At 40.3% G+C, this 18648-nt stretch overlaps 1 protein-coding gene across 2 annotated transcripts in view; it reads left to right on the top strand.

Annotated features, from left to right (window-relative positions):
- Nucleotides 1-17783, top strand: part of XRCC5 (X-ray repair cross complementing 5) — a 98017-nt gene extending 80234 nt beyond the window's left edge. The window contains exons 17-19 of one of the 2 annotated variants that reach the window (XM_027122021.1): nt 1352-1419; nt 11849-11923; nt 17543-17783. In XM_027122021.1, the coding sequence (XP_026977822.1) occupies nt 1352-1419; nt 11849-11923; nt 17543-17557 (158 nt within the window). In that variant the 3' untranslated portion in view covers nt 17558-17783. The remainder of the gene's footprint in view (nt 1-1351; nt 1420-11848; nt 11924-17542) is intronic. The other variant, XM_027122013.1, reaches the window with a different exon arrangement.
- The last annotated feature ends 865 nt before the right edge of the window (nt 17784-18648 follow it).

Raw genomic sequence — 18648 nt, 5'->3', positions numbered from 1 at the left:
GTGACCAATGCAAATTAATCGTAGAAAGAGGGCAAATCTTTCAATTTTAGGCAGGATGTTTGATTTCCGTCATGTCCTTTGCCCATTTTCTTTAACCTGACTTGATTTTCTTTCAGAACCCAAATATAAGAGGTTACCTATTAAAAGTACATATTATGAAAACAATGATATTGCAAAGTATGAAACTTTGTACTTGAAGTAGAGCCCCCCAAATTAGTTTCAACCTGTCTTTCTATGCAAATTCTGTATAAAAGGAGTTGCATTCCTATCTATCCAGCTTCTAACAGGCAGCTTTTCATCACTCAGGCAAGCATTTCTCTGACAGTTAATTTTTCAGCCCTTTAACTTCTACACTCGGGAGCAAAAGCTATTAGAATAGGTGGTGAGTGGGGCTTATTCAAATCTCTTTTGTGTCCCTGCTGCCGACCCAATAGATGAAAGAGATTGGTTTTGGTATTTATTGAATGCCTCTAGCATATTGCTTGCTGAAAAGAAACTTGTAGGACACACACAAGACACATATTTTCTAAGAGCCTATAACCTATTGAGAGAATACACATGACCTGTGCCATTTCTAGGTGCAAATGGATGTTAAATGCATGTGCTTTTCTGAAAGTGTTTCATGCATCAGCCATTTGAGGCAGAAGAAAATCTTAGGAAAAAGAGAAAACTAAAGGGTAAATTTTCTATCCTTGATTTGCTCTCACTGAGCTAAACTCGATGTACTGTGCTAAATGATAGACAAGGCCATTCATTGTAAGAGCATGTTTCCTCCTGACCTTAGCTCTCCTGCCATTCCGTCAATAGCCAGTAACACTACTAGAAGTCAAAATGTCTGCACATTCCCATACCTCATGGGTTGGGACCAAAGTATAGTCATTCAGTTTTCCCTTATTTACTGAGCTCCTGCTATGTACTACATTGAGGGGAATATAAAGATGAATAAAGCATAGTCCCTGCCCTAGAGAAAAGTATAATCTGTTAGGAGGGCTAAAATATGTACGAATAGTTATACAGGATACGACGTGATGAGAGCCATTTCAAAGGGATAAACAAACTGATCTGAGAGTTCTAAAGGGGAGAGCCAATCAAGAAAGACTGCACACAGCTGGTAGCATTTGCGATGTGCCCTACATTTTAATAAGCAAAAATGGGAGAAAGGGTAATGGAAGATGGGAGGAGCAATGTGAGTTGAGTGCCTTTAATAAAGTTTTATATTTCTTATAGAGAAGAGTACCTTTATAGTTCTAAAGATCTCCAGTGCAAAGATGGGAGGAGGTGCGGTGGAAAGGAAGGTGGGATTGGGATTGATTCTTTGTACTTGAATTTTACTCTGTGAATTACTTTCTAGATGGAATTACTCTGATCACCAAAGATGAAGCCTCTGGAAGCTCTGTTACTGCTGAGGAAGCCAAAAAGGTATTGAGGGGTAGCTCCCTGTCTTTAGATGAATTATTGCAGTGGATATTATTTTCTTGATGCCCATTCTTTCTTTTTTGTTTTTTAAATTTCATTCATTCATTCATTCATTTATGGCTGCGTTGGGTCTTCATTGCCGCGTGCAGGCTTTCTCTAGTTGCAGCGAGCAGGGGCTACTCTTCGTTGCAGAGCACGGGCTCCAGGTGTGTGGGCTTCAGTAGTTGTGGCTCGCGGGCTCTAGAGTGCAGGCTCAGTAGTTGTGGCACACGGGCTTAGTTGCTCCACAGCATGTGGGATCTTCCCGGACCAGGGCTCAAACCCGTGTCCCCTGCATTGGTAGGCAGATTCTTAACCACTGCGCCACCAGGGAAGCCCCGATGCCCATTCTTTCTTGAAGAAGTAAAATTCTAAGGGTAACTAGATTAGTGTTTCTAGAACTCAGTGCCTCTAGAGTTCCTGGTCCATAGTATAAACCACGCTTAGCGTAGACCCTGGTTAAGGCTAGGAAACCTATCCAGCCCAGTGATTCCCACCCAGGCCACCTGTTAGTCACCTGGGGAGCTATTTTAAAAGAAAAATTACTGATGACAGGTGCCTCTCTCTCTCCCCTGAGGTTCTGTTGGTCTGAGATGTGTTTTGGGCATGATTTTGAGTTTTTAAAGCCCCTCAGATGATTGTGATGTGCAACAAGGTAGAACAATAGTGGTGTTCTAACATAAGGCATATCTAGGTCTTTACAGTAGAGCACCCCATGTATGTGGGCCCCATGATCTTCATATTGACACAAATGGTCAATATGCTTGGTGTCTTCCTGCTTGATGTATGAGCATTGAATCTGATTTCAGTTATGAGTCAAAAACATAGCTATTTAGCTCAGTAGTCTTTCATTATACCTCAGATTTGGGGTGAAAGTTTAATGAAATTAAATTGAGTAGCTCAAAAGTATATGGTTTGTAACATTCAGTGTCACTTATAGTCACTGGTTGACCCAGCCCTGCTAGTACCACACCTGGCATCTGTCAGTTATGTGCTAAGCCTGTGCTGTTTGCTAGGCACTGTGCTCGATGATAAGACAGCACTCCGCCCTCTAGAAACTCAAACAGCTGGTTATAAGGTAGTAGAAGGAAAAACTGGAGACTCAAAAATTAACTGCCAAGCTAAGGGAGAGCTTGGTCTGGGACTGGTGGACAGTAATCTAAGGAAATGGCAGAAACAAGGCTGGAGATGTTCATCTATGGCCAAATTCAGGCCAAATTTTAAATACCTTGAATTTTCAGCTCGATAAATGCACTTGGAAAAAACCATAATATTGTTTGGCAAAGGAGTTAGAGTATACAAGAATTTTTATTAAGCACTTTGCCTGGCAAAAGCATTTTGTTAAAGAACAGATATGGCCCCCGCTATCAGGAAGTAAGATCCCAGAATTTAAAAAGCATACTCCATGTTGTCTCCTTAGATAAGCTGCCCACGGCCCTGGATCCTGGGATAGAAAGAGCCTGGGCGAACAGAGGCCAAGCCCTCTGCACTGTTAACCACAGTCCCCACGAGAGTTAACGTCCAGTGAGGCATACATAGTAGATGAATATTTATGAAGTACGATTACGCAGAGGCCTTTTTTGCTTAATTTTAAACTTCATAGTAAGCATCAGTTAATGAAGGTTTCCAGATACTTGAGGTGCTTAAGTAGCAGCAGCCATTTTCAGAGAAAGTATGTGAAGAATTCTGCCTCCTCGCCACGACCAGGTTGGGATTAGAAGGCCACGTGGACTGCTATATAAGAGTAGAAAACATCACTCGTCTTGTTAAATGTCTTTTGGCGAGATGGGCTGATGTTAGGGCCTAGTTAAAGTGAAGCTATCCATCCTCATGCTTCAAAGGGAAATAATTGAATTTTTTTTTTTTTTTTTTTTGCGGTACGCGGGCCTCTCACTGTTGTGGCCTCTCCTGTTGTGGAGCACAGGCTCTGGACGCGCAGGCTTAGCGGCCATGGCTCACGGGCCCAGCCGCTCTGCAGCATGTGGGATCTTCCCGGACCGGGGCACGAACCCGTGTCCCCTGCATTGGCAGGCGGACCCTCAGCCACTGCGCCACCAGGGAAGCCCCAATAATTGAATTTTTAAACCAGGATTAAAAAAAAAAAAAAAATACTCCAAGGTGCTGATTATTGTCTCAGAAGGGGTTCAGTGGTGTCTGTACCCCCTTCTGCCACAGTCAGGACTGAGTGCCTTGGGCTTCAGAGTGCCACTTAAGGGGTTCTATTTCTGTTTGTTATTTTATACAATGGCATGATAATCTTTTCCCCTTGAACTAGGATGCATCATTCAGGACTCTCCAGAGAGACAGACCAATAGAATGCGTGTGTGTCTGGTGTCTGTGTGTGTGTATGTATGGGGGTGGTGGGGACTGATTTATTTTAAGGAATTGGCTCACACAGTTGTTGGGGCTGGCAAATTTGAAATTTGTAGAGCAGGCCAGCAAGTTGGAAATTCAGGCAGGATTTCTCTATTACAGTCCAGAGACAGAATTCCTTCAACTGATTGGATGAGGCCTACCAACATTACCAAGGGTAACCTTCTTTACTTAAAGTCAGCTGATTGTAAATTTTAGTCGCATTTACAAAATACCTTTACAGAAACCTCTAGACTAGTGTTTGACACAGCAGCTGGTCACCATAGTGTAGCCAAGTTGACACATAAAATCACATAGGGTGAAAGCTCATCAATCAGTTTTTGCTAAACAGGTAAAATAAGTCAAGGCAAATAATTTTAGTCATTGCATTAAAAAAAACCCTATCATCCAGGTGAGAATTGAGTACACATTACAGTTTGGGGAGGAAGAGGAAAGCACTGACCTAAAAAAGGTAGTCTTTCCTCCCAGCAGTACCTCTTAACCAAAGGTGTCACAGCTAAGTGACTCCAGAAAATCAGAAAAGAAAGAAATCTAGGAAGGGATAGTGTGCTGCTTGCAAGTGTCTGGGGCTTAGTCTTTGTTGCAAATGCAGTATCATCTTTGGAATTTCAGGGCACAGAGCCTAACCATCAGGAATTGTAATGTCTGGTAATGAAGCTGCAGAGAGGAGTTTCAGTTAAGACTAGATATGGGCTGGTGTCCTTACATGATTCTAGTATCAACAGAACTGATTTCAGTTGGTTGCGGTTTAAGACAACTCTGAAAACATCACCATGTTTGAATAGGAAGAAAACATGGTAAACAGCAGAGTGGAGCCCATTGTTTTGATTCACGCTCAGCGCACACTCTGTCCTGTCTGACTTGCAGTTATGCTTTTGTGTCTGCTTCAGTATCACATGAACCCTTCATTTTTTTTTCAGAATGAAAACTTAATCCTTTATATTAAAAATATTTTTAAATGGCCCCTGTTGATTTTTGGAGAGAAATGTGGAAGGAAAAGTGTACATACAGATGATAATGGGGAGAATTAGTGAGATTCTGGCTCAAGGAAGTTGATTCCTTGTGGTTTTAATAGGGGAGACATGCTTCAGCTTTTTCTCCTGGGTAAGTTATGTAATCACTTTTGGCCATACACTAAAATATTCATTTACATTTTCTTCAGAGCAAGTGTTTTTATTTATTTATTTAAATTTATTTATTTATTTTTTGTTTTTTTGGCTGCGTTGGGTCTTCGTTGCCGCACACGGGCTTTCTCTAGTTGCGGCAAGTGGGGGCTACTCTTCATTGCGGTACGTGGGCTTCTTACTGCAGTGGCTTCTCTTGTTGCAGAGCACAGGCTCTAGGTGCGTGGGCTTCAGTAGTTGTGGCACGCGGGCTTAGTAGTTGTGGCTCACGGGCTCTAGAGCGCAGGCTCAGTAGTTGTGGCCCGCAGCATGTGGGATCTTCCCGGACCAGGGCTCGAATCCGTGTCCCCTGCATTGGCAGGAGAATTCTTAACCACTGCGCCACCAGGGAAGTCCCAAAGCAAGTGTTAAGTTTGGCCACTTACCAAATAATCACTTAAGGAAACTTGGCTATAATCAGAGATTGGAGAACAGTCCTCATAGTCCATTAAAATTCTTTCAAGATATTTACCATAAGTTATTTAAAGTTAGCAACTGTCACATTATTGCTATTAAATGTTGATGATTTGAAAGGAAATAATTATTCAGGATGTCCATTTTAAATGAAAGTTAAATCATAACTTTACACTTGTACGTCTTAAGGAGAGCTGTTTCCCTCCAGTGTATTCTAGAAATATGTCGATTTTATGATTCTTTGAGAAATATAGGTATGTCAGCCTTGCTGCAGAAATAGAAAGTTCTTTCATGACATAAGCGTAGACAGTCACTTTTCTTTTCAATAACTGATACCTCTATTTCATTTCAAAGCCTAGACATAAATATTACCCCTCTTTTTCATTCATGTTTATTGTCATTATAACCTGTGAATTCTTTCATTTAACTTTTCTGTTTCTAGTTTTTATTGTTAGACATGCCATTAATGTTTGATGTTTGATAAGGTCTTTTATATTTTTTCCTCCAGCTTTATTTTATTTATTTATATTTAGTGAGTTCACATTGGTTTATAGTGTTATGTACATTTCTGTGGACAACATTATATTTTGACTTCTGTATACACTACAGCATGCTCACCACCAAAAGTTTAGTGTCCATTCATCCCCATACAGTTGACCCCCTCTACCCATTTCGCCCTCCCCTCATGCCTTCCCTTTTGGTAACCACCACTCTGTTCTCTGTATCTGTGTGTTTGTTTTTGTTTAGTTTGGTTTGTTCTTTTGTTTTGTTTTGGTTTTATATTCCACATATGAGTGAAATCATATACTATTTGTCTTTCTCTATCTGACTTATTTCTCTTAGCGTAATACTCTCAAGGTCCATCATTCAAAAAGATATATACACTTCTTTGTTCACCGCAGCATTATTTACAATAACCAAGATATGGAAAAAACCTAAGTGCCCATTGTTGATGAATGGATAAAGATGTGGTATACATATACAATGGAAGACTCCTTAGCCGTAAAAAGATGGAAATCCTGCCATTTGCGATAACATGGGTAGGCCTTCGTAGCGCCTGTGCACCCTTCTTCCGTCAGCTCATTTCACAGGGTGTGGCTCTGTGGTGGGTAGGAGGTGTGCCTGTTTATCCTGGCACATTCCAGGAGCATCTGGGAACCACAGTCAGTGAGAGACCTGGACTTGTGAAAGGTCGAGATAAGCTGATTCTTCATTTGAAGTTTATCTTCTTTATTAAAAAAAATGTTTCTTTTAAGTTTTTCCTACTAACCTGTGTTAGGGATAGAACAGTGGTTCTCAGCCAAGGGTGATTTTGTTCCCCAGGAGACATTGCCATTGTCCAGAGATTCTGGGTGGTTACAGCAGGCGGCGTGCTACTGCCTCCTAGTGGGTGCAGGCCCCCACAACAAAGGATGCTGCTTCTGAGAAGCCCTGGGCTAAAAGAATTTAAACAAGTCAGAGCCTTCACTAAGGCGGAAGATACTGGCTTAAGTTGTGTAGAATTTTATTCAGCTGGAATAAATCCTCATGATGTCCTAGCTGAGTTTTTATTTCTTAAAACTGAAAGCTTACAAGGAAGCCTGATAGATAAAACAGAGAAAGGTGATGCTTCTCACTTGATGGGCAGTGGGAGTGGCAAATTGTCCCATGCCCACAGGACTTGGAAGAACCCTCAGGACCTCAAGGAACAGAACCTGAAAAATACTGATCTAGTCCAAACTCCTTATTTTATATACGAAGAAACTTAGGGCTGAGATGTAAAATGATGTGTCTGAGATCTCATAGTAAGTCACTGGCCAGGAATCCAGTTGTTGGACTGACCCCCAGTCCTCCATTCTTTTTACTCCATATTAAGAGCACAGAGGGGAAAGAGGATTTCTTCCCATGGCTTTGGAATATTGTTTCTCACGGGATTCCAGGATGCTGAGCTATGTCTAAACAATCATTTGATACAAAATCTGTGGGGGAGAAAGCATCATTTTAGCACTTGTTTTCCTTATAGCTGCCTAATCTAGCCTGCTTTTTTGTTGTTGACATTTATTGATTTTTCCATCGTAGCATGACAGATGCTCAGTGCTTAGTGATCTGGTCATTTTCTAGATGCAGTCTAGAGATTTGAAGTTGACTTTCTCGGTGTCTCACAACAAGTTCATGGCTAGCTGAATTGCCTAGAGCCCAGACCCTGGATTCCCACTATAGTCATCTCCATGCCTCCGCCTTAGAATGCCACCAGCCGCATGTACATAAAGAAAAGAGGCTCATGCTCCCTCTTTCAAAAGAGATCTCCAAAACCTTGTGAAGGATTATAAGATAAAATTTAGGAATCATTTCTTGAGAACAGTTTTCTCTCACTGCCGGCCGCTCTTGGACCCCATGACACTTTTCTTTGGTCTTTTCCACTTTCCTTTTCTGCCTTAAATCTCTAGTGTAATTGTTCTGGATGTTAGTATGAGAAAAGCGATAATTAAAATATCACAGTGTTACCTTATATTTGTTTAGAGCTTGATACTTTTAAGATACAATTAAAACTTTTTTTTGAGGTGGAACATACAGTAAATGCACAAATCTTAAATGTGTACACTGATGAATTCTTACATGCTCATATATCAGGGTACCCACCACCCAGGTCAAAATAAAGAGCATTTCCAACTCCTCAGAAGGCTCCCTGATGACATCTGTCACTTGAGAGTCATTTTGCCTGGCTTAACCTTCACATAATTGGAATCATGCCTTTTATGATTCATCCATGATGTTAAAATTGTTCATTCTTTATTATAGCTAGGTAGTATTCGCTTTTATGGCTGTACCACAATTTATTCATCCATTCTCCTAATGATGGACATTTGATTGTTTCCAAACTTTGGGAATTGTGAATAAAAATGCTGTGAGTATTCTTATACCTATCATTTGGTAGACATGTGTTGGGTGTATTCCTAGGAATTGGAACATAAAACCTACAGTACCACAAAGCATTTTTGTGTACTTTATTTTACCTGAGGAGCAATACAGCCCCATGAAATAGATAGGGTCAGTAGAAGTATTCTCATCTTATTTTTGAGGAAGACTCAGTTATAGGGAGGCCAGGCGGCTTGCCCAGGGTTACTGAGGAACGGGCAGTGCTTAGGTGATGGTTCTTTCCTCCACACTAGTTTGCAGGATTTCTCTGCTGCACTGTAGTGCCTTTATAGCATGAAAATAGCATTAATGAAACCTAGGTGTGTGTCATTTTAGACAAAATACATGCAAGCAGATTTTCATTCTTCCTCATGCTTTTGTGTATCTGGATTATGGGTGATTCTTTGGAATCACCTGAAGGTGTTGGAATAAGCCCGGTGGAAGCCATGTGTTTTCAATTTGGGGATTGGTAAGGGTCTGAGGACAAGCTGATTTTTAGTTTTTAGTCTTATGGAGGAATAGGACTGGAAGCTTCTATATAGAGGTTATTGATGCCGTTTCTCTGCTTGTGGCCAGGATTGTATTTCGGTGTACCTGAGAAGTAGTAGTTTATCCATTTCATAAAGATCTCCAAGTAAGGAGATTCTTTCTTGGTAACCCCAAGTAAATGATGGTGGTTTGAGGATGGAATACTGTGTCACACAACGGTTCTTTCTGTTTATTCTCTGCTTTTTCAGCATATTGCAGAGAGAAAGAACATAAGAAAAGTCAAGAGTTGACTTGTGACCCTTTCAGCTGCGTTCAGAGAACCTGTTGCTTTTATTGAGAAAACAGGCCAGTCGTTGAATTCTCTGCTTTATCTCTAGCTTCCCTGTCACTGCACAGCCTGGAAATTACTTGTAGTTAAAAACTCTGATGGTAAGGAGTGATATGATATGTGTAAGAGATCAGCCTCGCTTGGGGCTTTGGGGAGGATAATGGATGGCAGCCCAGCTTTTAGCTGTAATTTGCTTGAGCAGAAATGTGAAGCAGATCTGTCAGGAAATCAGTTGCAGATGTTTAGCACTTGATGGAAATGGAAGTTTGTTTGCTGCCGTTCCTTTCTTCCTAGGAGCTTGGCCTCATCTCAGAGACATGCCATTTGTGTTTAATTGTATATACCATGGTCATACTGTGCAGACAGTCCTATCTTCATTTATCCTGTAATTGCAGTGTGAAAGGGGCTTTTGCAGGTGAGGAGGGAATGGGAATTAGAGCTTTTAGAGGCTGCGTGCCAAAAAAATTAGGAATTTTCTAGATTCATCAATAAATACCTACCATGTATCAGGTTTCTAAGGGATGATAAAAGGCATAGTGGACTACAGAAACACTGAGACCATGGAGCTTGTGTTTGAAGGTGCCGGTCGTTTGTAGCCCCCCACAGGCGTATGGTAAGACACAGCTCTACCTTTTATTCACTTCTTACCAGCTGGATAAGTCTTTGTCCTTTGCGCTGGTATTCTTGCTGCAGGGAAAACCATGTGGGGGTTAATGATCGTGAGTAGGAGAGGAGAGGAACAAAATAAAAAATATTTTTTAATATTGATAATAATTAGAATCATAAGTAAAGATTAATTTGGGCATCTAAGAGCAGGGTTTAAGCTTTAGATGTAAACCATATGCAAATACAGTATGAATTTCTTATTCATGTATGTCTATGTGGCCCTCAGATATCTTTATTAAAAATCAACCAGAATAAATAGAATTAATGATATGGATGCTGCGTTACAGTTCTGTTCCAGGCTGTGTGCCCACTGCTAGCATTTTCTGTCCCCTAAACTGTAGATGCCCAGCGCTGAACACAGTCCAGTTCAGGGTCAACAGAGGGCTATGGAAAGATTTGTAAATGTCCTTAGAAGAAGAAAAATTCCTTAATCGCTCAATCAAAATTGAAGTTAATGAATGATGAGATGGTTTTGACTGAGGAGGAAAAAGTCCAGGAGGGATGTTGAGTCAAAAACAAACTGTCAAGGACTTCCCTGGTGGTGCAGTGGTTAAGAATCTGCCTGCCAATGCAGGGGACACGGGTTCGAGCCCTGGGCCAGGAAGATCCCACATGCCACGGAGCAACTAAGCCTGTGCGCCGCATCTACTGAGCCTGCGCTCTAGACCCTGAGAGCCGCAACTACTGAAGCCCACGCACCTAGAGCCTGTGCTCCACAACAAAAGAAGCCAGCGCAATGAGAAGCCCGTGCACCGCAACGAAGAGTAGCCCCCGTTCGCTGCAGCTAGAGAAAGCCTGCGCACAGCAGTGAAGGCCCAACACAGCCAAAAATAAATTAATTAATTTTAAAAAAACCAAAAAAACCTGTCATGGCCATGTCCAAGGTGCTAGCAAGGCCTATTTATAGATCTTAGGTTTCCGAGGCCTCCATTATGTCCACTGTACCATAGAAATCACAGGGATATATAGGGAAAGCGGTTCTTGCCATGCTTTCATGTCGAGAAAGTGAGGGAAGTGCGTACGAGTACACCTTTCCTTCTTGGGTGGAGCTACTACAGGAGCAAGTGGGCCGAAAGGCTCGCTCGCTGCCTGCAGGCTCCATGCACACTGACCCTGAGGGATGCTTGCCGGGAGAGGCGTGCCTCGCCTCCCACCTCCCCTTTTAAAAACACTCACTCCTGCAGCCTTGTCTCTGCCACCATGTTATGTACTTGTGCTACAAGAAGATCAACTCTGGTGTGAGGATGGATAAGTGGTTCATAGAAACTAGCTCTTAGATGCAGTTACCACACACCTTAAAGGATAAGAGTCCCCACTGCTATCTCTTGGAGGGACAGGATGGAGGGCAGGAATGTTCAGATAGTCTTCAAGGGCACTCACTACCCTTTTAACATCTGAGTTGCATTCCTAGATGCTTGCAAACTTCAGTTCAGGGCCCTTGCTTTTCTACGTAGCTGCCTTTTAGAAGTTCCAAGTCTACAACACTGATGCTAAGCAGAAGTGTACACTAGAAGTTTTCTCATCCACCTTCCTGTTTTCAAACAATTTCTAATAGAAATTTAAAGATTGCCAGAAAAAGAATTAAACAATCTCCCAAGCTCACCCATTTTTGTGTTTCACATCTCTAAAAGAAGTCCTTCCTTCTACCTTTTTTGTCCTCAGTGAAACTGAGGAATAGATGATTATAATCTTTAAGTCCAGACACTTGATTCTTAATGCTCTCTTCAAAAGAGGCAGAGACATACCTGTTTGGGGTGTTTGGTTCTCTTCTGAACCCTCAGGAGCCCACATGCCCCCTGTGGAAGCAGAAATGGGAATATCTGCTGTCCTCTGTGCCCTCTGCGTGCTCGCTGCCTTGGCGAGCCGTGTCATTTCCTCCCTCTCGTCAAGAACTTTCTCTGTGACTAGTTAGTGGACTATTCAACCTCGCAATTGGTCCTCTCATCCAGAGCCAAATGAAGGGGCGTACGTCAAGATGGTGTTTCTTTGGGTCCATTTGCATGCGTTCCTCCATTAAAGGAGGCAAAAACGTTCTTTTGGTATTGTGCCTAACTTCTATTCACAGTTTCTGGCCCCCAAAGAGAATCCAGATGAAGACACAGCAGCTGTATGTGAGGAAGGTGGTGACGTGGATGATTTGGTAAGTACTTTTAATATATAGCAGGTGTTCTAATGCTTGAACTTGCCTAAGCTGTAAATACAGCCACAAAGCCTGCTTATCATAGACTTGCTTCTTATTCTCTTTTTTTTAAAATAGATCTTTATTGGAATATGATTGCTTCACAATACCGTGCTAGTTTCTGTTGTACACCGAAGTGAATCAGCCATATGCATACACATGTCCCCATATCCCCTCCCTCTTGAGCCTCCCTCCCATCCTCCCTATCCCGCCCCTCTAGGTCATTGCAAAGCATCGAGCTGATCTCCCTGTGCTATGCTGCTGCTTCCCACTAGCTAACTATTTTACATTCGGTAGTGTATACGTGTCGATGCTACTCTCACTTAGCCGCAGCTTCTGCCTCCCACCCCATGTCCTCAAGTCCATTCTCTATATCTACATCTTTATTCCTGCCCTGCAACTAGGTTCATCAGTACCTTTTTTTTTTTTTTTTTTTACATTCCATATATATGCGTTAGAATGCAGTATTTGTTTTTGTCTTTCTGACTTACTTCACTCTGTATGATAGACTCTAGGTCCACCCACCTCACTACAAATAACTCAATTTCATTTCTTTTTATGGTTGAGTAATATTCCATTGTATATATGTGCCACATCTTTATCCATTCATCTGTCGATGGACATTTAGGTTGCTTCCATGTCCTGGCTATTGTAAATAGTACTGCAGTGAACATTGTGGTACATGTCTCTTTTTGAATTATGGTTTTCTCAGGGTATATGCCCAGTAGTGGGATCACTGGGTCATGTGGTAGTTCTATTTTTAGTTTTTTAAGGAACCTTCATACTATTTTCCATAGTGGTTGTATCAATTTACATTCCCACCAACAGTGCAGGAGGGTTCCCTTTTCACCACATCCTTTCCAGCATTTATTGTTTCTAGATTTTTTGATAATAGCCATTCTGATGGGCGTGAGGTGATACCTCACTGTAGTTTTGATTTGCATTTCTTTAATAATTAATGATGTTGAACATCTTTTCATGCGCCTCTTGGCCATCTGTATGTCTTCTTTGGTGAAATGTCTATTTAGGTCTTCCACCCAGTTTTTAATTGGATTGTTTGTTTTTTTGTTATTGAGCTCCATGAGCTGTTTGTATACTTTGTAGATTAATCCTTTGTTGTTTCACTTGCAAATATTTTCTCCTATTCTGAGGGTTGTCTTTTTGTCTTGTTTATGGTTTCCTTTGCTGTGCAAAAGCTTTGAAGTCTAATTAAGTCCCATTTGTTTATTTTTGTTTTTATTTCCGTTACTGTAGGAGGTGGGTCAAAAAGGATCTTCCTGTGGTTTATGTCAAAGAGTGTTTTTTCTGTGTTTCCCTTTAAGAGTTTTATAGTGTCTGGTCTTACATTTAGGTCTTTAATCTATTTAGAGTTTATTTTTGTATATGGTGTTAGGGAGTGTTCTAATTTCATTTTTTTACATGTAACTGTCCACTTTTCCCAGCACCATTTATTGAACAGGCTGTCTTTTCTCCATTGTATGTTCTTGCCTCCTTTGTTGTAAATTAGGTGATCATACGTGCATGGGTTTATCTCTGGGCTTTCTATCCTGTACCATTGATCTATATTTCTGTTTTTGTGCCAGTACCATACTGTCTTGATTACTGTAACTTTGTGGTATAGTTTGAAGTCGGAGAGCCTGATTCCTCCGACTCCGTTTTTCTTTCTCAAGATAGCTTTGGCTGTTCAGGGTCTTTTGTGTTTCCATACGAATTGTAAAATTTTTTGTTCTAATGCTGTGAAGGATGCCATTAGTAGTTTGATAGGGATTGCATTGAATCTGTAGAGTGCTTTGGGTAGTATAGTCATTTTCACAGTATTGATTCTTCCAGTCCAAGAACATGGTATATTTCTCCGTCTGTTTATGTCATCTTTGACTTCTTTCATCAGTGTTTTATAGTTTTCTGAGTACAAGTGTTTTAGGCAGGTTTATTCCTAGGTATTTTATTCTTTTTGTTGCAATGGTAAATGGGATTGTTTCCTTAATTTCTCTTTCTGATTTTTCGTTGTTGGTGTATAGGAATGCCAGAGATTTCTGTGCATTAGTTTTGTATCCTGCAACCTTATCAAATTCATTGATTAGTTCTAGTAGTTTTCTGGTAGCATCTTTAGGATTTTCGATGTATAGTATCATGTCATCAGCAAACAGTGACAGTTTTACTTCTTCTTTTCCAATTTGTATTCCTTTTTTTCCTTTTTCTTCTCTGATTGCCATGGCTAGGACTTCCAAAACTATGTTGAATAAGAGTGGCGGGAGTGGACATCCCTGTCTTGTACCTGTTCTTAGTGGAAACGCTTTCAGTTTTTCACCATTGAGTATGATGCTTGCTGTGGGTTTGTCATATATGGCCTTTATTATGTTGAGGTAGTTTCCCTCTATGCCTATTTTCTGGAGAGTTTTTATCATAGATGTGTGTTGAATTTTGTCGAAAGCTTTTTCTGCACCTATTGAGATGATCATATGGTTTTCATTCCTTAATTTGTTAATATGGTGTATCACATTGATTGATTTGCATATATTGAAGAATCCTTGCATCCTTGGGATAAATCCCACTTGGTCATGGTGTATGATCCTTTTAATATGTTGTTGAATTCTGTTTGCTAGTATTTTGTTGAGAATTTTTGCATCTATGTTCATCAGTGATATTGGTCTATAATTTTCTTTTTTTGTGATACCTTTGTCTGGTGTTGGTATCAGGGTGATGGTGGCTTTGTAGAATGAATTTGAGAGTGTTTCTCCCTCTGCAATTTTTTGGAAGAGTTTGAGAAGGATCGATGTTAGCTCTTCTCTAAATATTTGATAGAATTTGCCTGTGAAGCCATCTGGTCCTGGACTTTCGTTTGTTGGAAGATTTTTAATTATGGTTTCAATTTCATTACTTGGGATAGGTCTGTTTATATTTTCTAGTTTGTCCTCGTTCAGTCTTGGAAAATTGTACCTTTCCAAGGATTTGTCCATTTCTTCGTGTGTACATTTTATTGGCATATAGCTGTTTGTAGTAGTCTCTTATAATCCTTTGTATTTCTGCAGTGTCAGTTGTGATTTCTCCTTTTTCGTTTCTAATTTTATTGATTTACGTCCTCTCCCTTTTTTTCTTGATGAGTCTGCCTAAGGGTTTATCAGTTTTGTTTATCTTCTCAAAGAGCCGCTTTTAGTTTTATTGATCTTTGCTGTTGTTTTCTTCATTTCTGTTTCATTTATTTCTGCTCTGATTTTTGTGATTTCTTTCCTTCTACTGACTTTGGGTTTTCTTTGCTCTTCTTTCTCTAGTTGTTTTAAGTGTAGGGTTAGATTGTTTATTTGAGATTTTTCTTGTTTCTTGAGGTGAGATTGAATTGCTATAAACTTCCCTCTTAGAACTGCTTTTGCTGTGCCCCATAGGTTTTGGGTCATCGTGTTTTCATTGTCATTTGTTTCTATATATTTTTTAATTTCTTCTTTGATTTCTTCAGTGATCTCTTGGTTATTTAGTAGGGCATTGTTTAACCTCCATGTATTTGTGTTTTTTACTTTTTTTTTTCCTGTAATTGATTTCCAGTCTCATAGTGTTGTGTTCAAAAAAGAAACTTGATACGATTTCATTTTTCTTAAATTTTCTGAGGCTTGATTTGTGACCCAAGAGGTGATCTATCCTGGAGTATGTTCCGTGTGCACTTGAGAAGAAAATGTATTCTGCCACTTTCGGGTGGAATGTCCTATAAATATCAATTAAATCTATCTGGTCTATTGTGTCATTTAAAGCTTGTGTTTCCTTATTTATTTTCTGTTTGGATAATCTGTCCATTGATGTAAGTGGCGTGTTAAAGTCCCCTACTATGATTGTGTTACTGTCGATTTCTCCTTTCATGGTTGTTAGCATTTGCCTTATGTACTGAGGTGCTCCTATGTTGGGTGTATAAACATTTATAATTGTTATATCTTCTTCTTGAATTGATCCTTTGATCATTATTTAGTGTCCTTCCTTATCTCTTGTAACAGTCTTTATTTTAAAGTCTATTTTATCAGATATGAGTATTGCTAGTCCAGCTTTCTTTTGATTTCCATTTGCATGGAATATCTTTTTCCATTCCTTCACTTTCAGTCTATATGTGTCCCTAGGTCTGAAGTGGGTCTCCTGTAGACAGCATATATGTGGGTCTTTTTTTTGTATCCATTCAGCCAGTCTGTGTCTTTTGGTTGGGGCATTTAATCCATTTACATTCAAGGTTATTATCAATATGTATGTTCCTATTACCATTTTCTTAATTCTTTTGGGTTTGTTTTTGTGGGTCTTTTTCTTTTCTTGTGTTTCCCGCCTAGATAAGTTTCTTTAGCATTTGTTGTAAAGCTGGTTTGATGGTGCTGAATTCTCTTAGCTTTTGCTTGTCTGAGAAGCTTTTGATTTCTCCATCGAATCTGAAGGAGATCCTTGCTGGGTAGAGTAATCTGGGTTGTAGGTTTTTCTCTTTCATCACTTTAAGTATATCCTACTCTGGCCTGCAGAGTTTCTGCTGAAAAATCAGCTGGTAACCTTATGGGAATTCCTTTGTATGTTACTTTTTGTTTTTCCCTTGCTGCTTTTAATATTTTTTCTTTGAATTTAATTTTTGTTAGTTTGATTAATATGTGTCTTGGTGTGTTTTTCCTAGGGTTTATCCTATATGGGACTCTCTGTTCTTCCTGAACTTGGGTGACTGTTTCCTTTCCCATTAGGGAAGTTTTCAACTATAATCTCTTCAAATATTTTCTCAGACCCTTTGTTTTTCTTTTCTTCTTCTGGGACCCCTGTAATTCGAATGTTGGTGCGTTTAGTGTTGTCCCAGAGGTCTCTGAGATTGTCTTCAATTCTTTTTCATTCTTTTTTCTTTATTCTGCTCCTCAGCAGTTATTTCCACCGTTTTGTTTTCCAGCTCACATATTTGTGTTTTAATGTCTAACATACCAGCAGCTCTCTACACTATTATTTATTGCCATTATACTTGTAATCAGATAAGTAATTTCATAATGGATGTTCCTGTGCTCTATGGTTTTTTAAGTTTATTGTTCATTCAGTTTAATCCTGTCATTGAAGGACTAAAAAAGAGCTGGGAAGGCTATTCCTGTAGCAGCAAAATGTCATAATTTACTGAAATTGCTCTCAACCGAAATAAGCAATACAATGTGCGATTTGTGTGGGTTGACAAATAAAAACAGCTTTTAAAAAGCCTAGTTCTTAAATGTTCTCAGTTAACTTTATGTAAACAGAATAGGCTGATAGGTATTTGGGGATTTCTGGACCTTATCACACTGTGTCTGGATGCCTGGGACGCTGTGTAGAGTATTGGCTTTTGTATCCATCTTTCATGTGTGGAAACTTCCTGCCTTTAAGCCTCACATGACAGCAGTCCAGTAAAAACTTTCAGCCGTTTTGTGGAGAAGTTCTTAGGATTGAAATGAAGAGGTACTTAGAATTTAACTCCTAATTTAGTTAGCAGTGAGTAAGTGTGCAAGTCCATGCATGCCACCAGTGAAGAGAACCATTGTCACTACGGTTCTCTCCCCAGAGAAGCAGTGTTCTGGAGTTGGCCTGCTTCCTCTCTAAATTTGTTGTTCGTGTTTACAGCTGGACTTGATATAGCTCATGGATGTGTGGGGAATCTACCAGAGTTGCTGTCACTGTGGTGCTGAGAGTTCTATACAAAACAACCTGGAGGAGGTCATTCGAGTAGAACCGGAAGATCTGGAGATGGTCCCTGCAGATTATATAGAAGTGAATCACCTAATTCCCTGTGGAATGAATACAAACGTATATAAGGGATAATTTAGACCCCATACAAGTTAATAAAGAGTCATTATTTTCTGATCGGTGTATTCTTTCTTTTGTGGTCTTATTGATCTCAGTGTATTACACACGTGCTTTGAAGTTCCTGGAAAATGGATTTCATCCCGATCTGGTATACTGTTGAGGATTGCAGGCCTCATGAAATTATCTCATGTAGAATGATGGCATGGTCACTGGTGAGTTTCTCAATACTCCCCATGAGGTCTAGTCCATTGTCTGATCCTCTTACAGCATCACAGCTTATTCTGATCAAATGGTGGCATTAGTTTCTTACCAACAGAAATCTGGCTTTGGAAAATCATGGCCAGCTTTTTTTTTTTTTTTTTTTTAAAGCATTTTAGTCATCACATTACTTTGGCTGTACAGCAGGGTGGGAGGGGGAGCACCGTTTCCCTGTGTACCCATTTTAAGCAAAGTTACGATGATGTGCTCATGAAGAAAGGATGCTATTTTGACCCAGCCTCTGACATATCAGTGAACCCTAAAACAAAAACAAGCAAACAGGGCTTCCCTGGTGGTGCAGTGGTTGGGAGTCCGCCTGCCGATGCAGGGGACATGGGTTCGTAACCTGGTCCGGGAAGATCCCACATGCCGTGGAGCGGCTGGGCCCGTGAGCTATAGCCGCTGAGCCTGCGCGTCCCGAGTCTGTGCTCCGCAACGGGAGAGGCCACGGCAGTGAGAGGCCTGTGTACCGCAAAAAAAAAAAAGAAAAAAAACCCCACAATAACTGAGAGATTCATCACCAACAGTTATTTGGTCATTACACTCTACTTGCAGGTCTCACAGAAAGTTTGGTTGTGTTAAAACACTTCTTCCTTAATTTCCCCATCTTTCCCAGCTCTACCCAAGTCTCCTTTCCTATCTCTCTGGATGATGTTTCCTTTCCT

The sequence above is a fragment of the Aethalodelphis obliquidens genome, unplaced genomic scaffold, assembly GCF_003676395.1.
Source record: "Aethalodelphis obliquidens isolate GAN/ISIS:26980383/991018 unplaced genomic scaffold, ASM367639v1 scaffold2, whole genome shotgun sequence".
NCBI lineage: Eukaryota > Metazoa > Chordata > Mammalia > Artiodactyla > Delphinidae > Aethalodelphis > Aethalodelphis obliquidens.
This window is presented reverse-complemented; position numbering and strand designations above follow the sequence as displayed.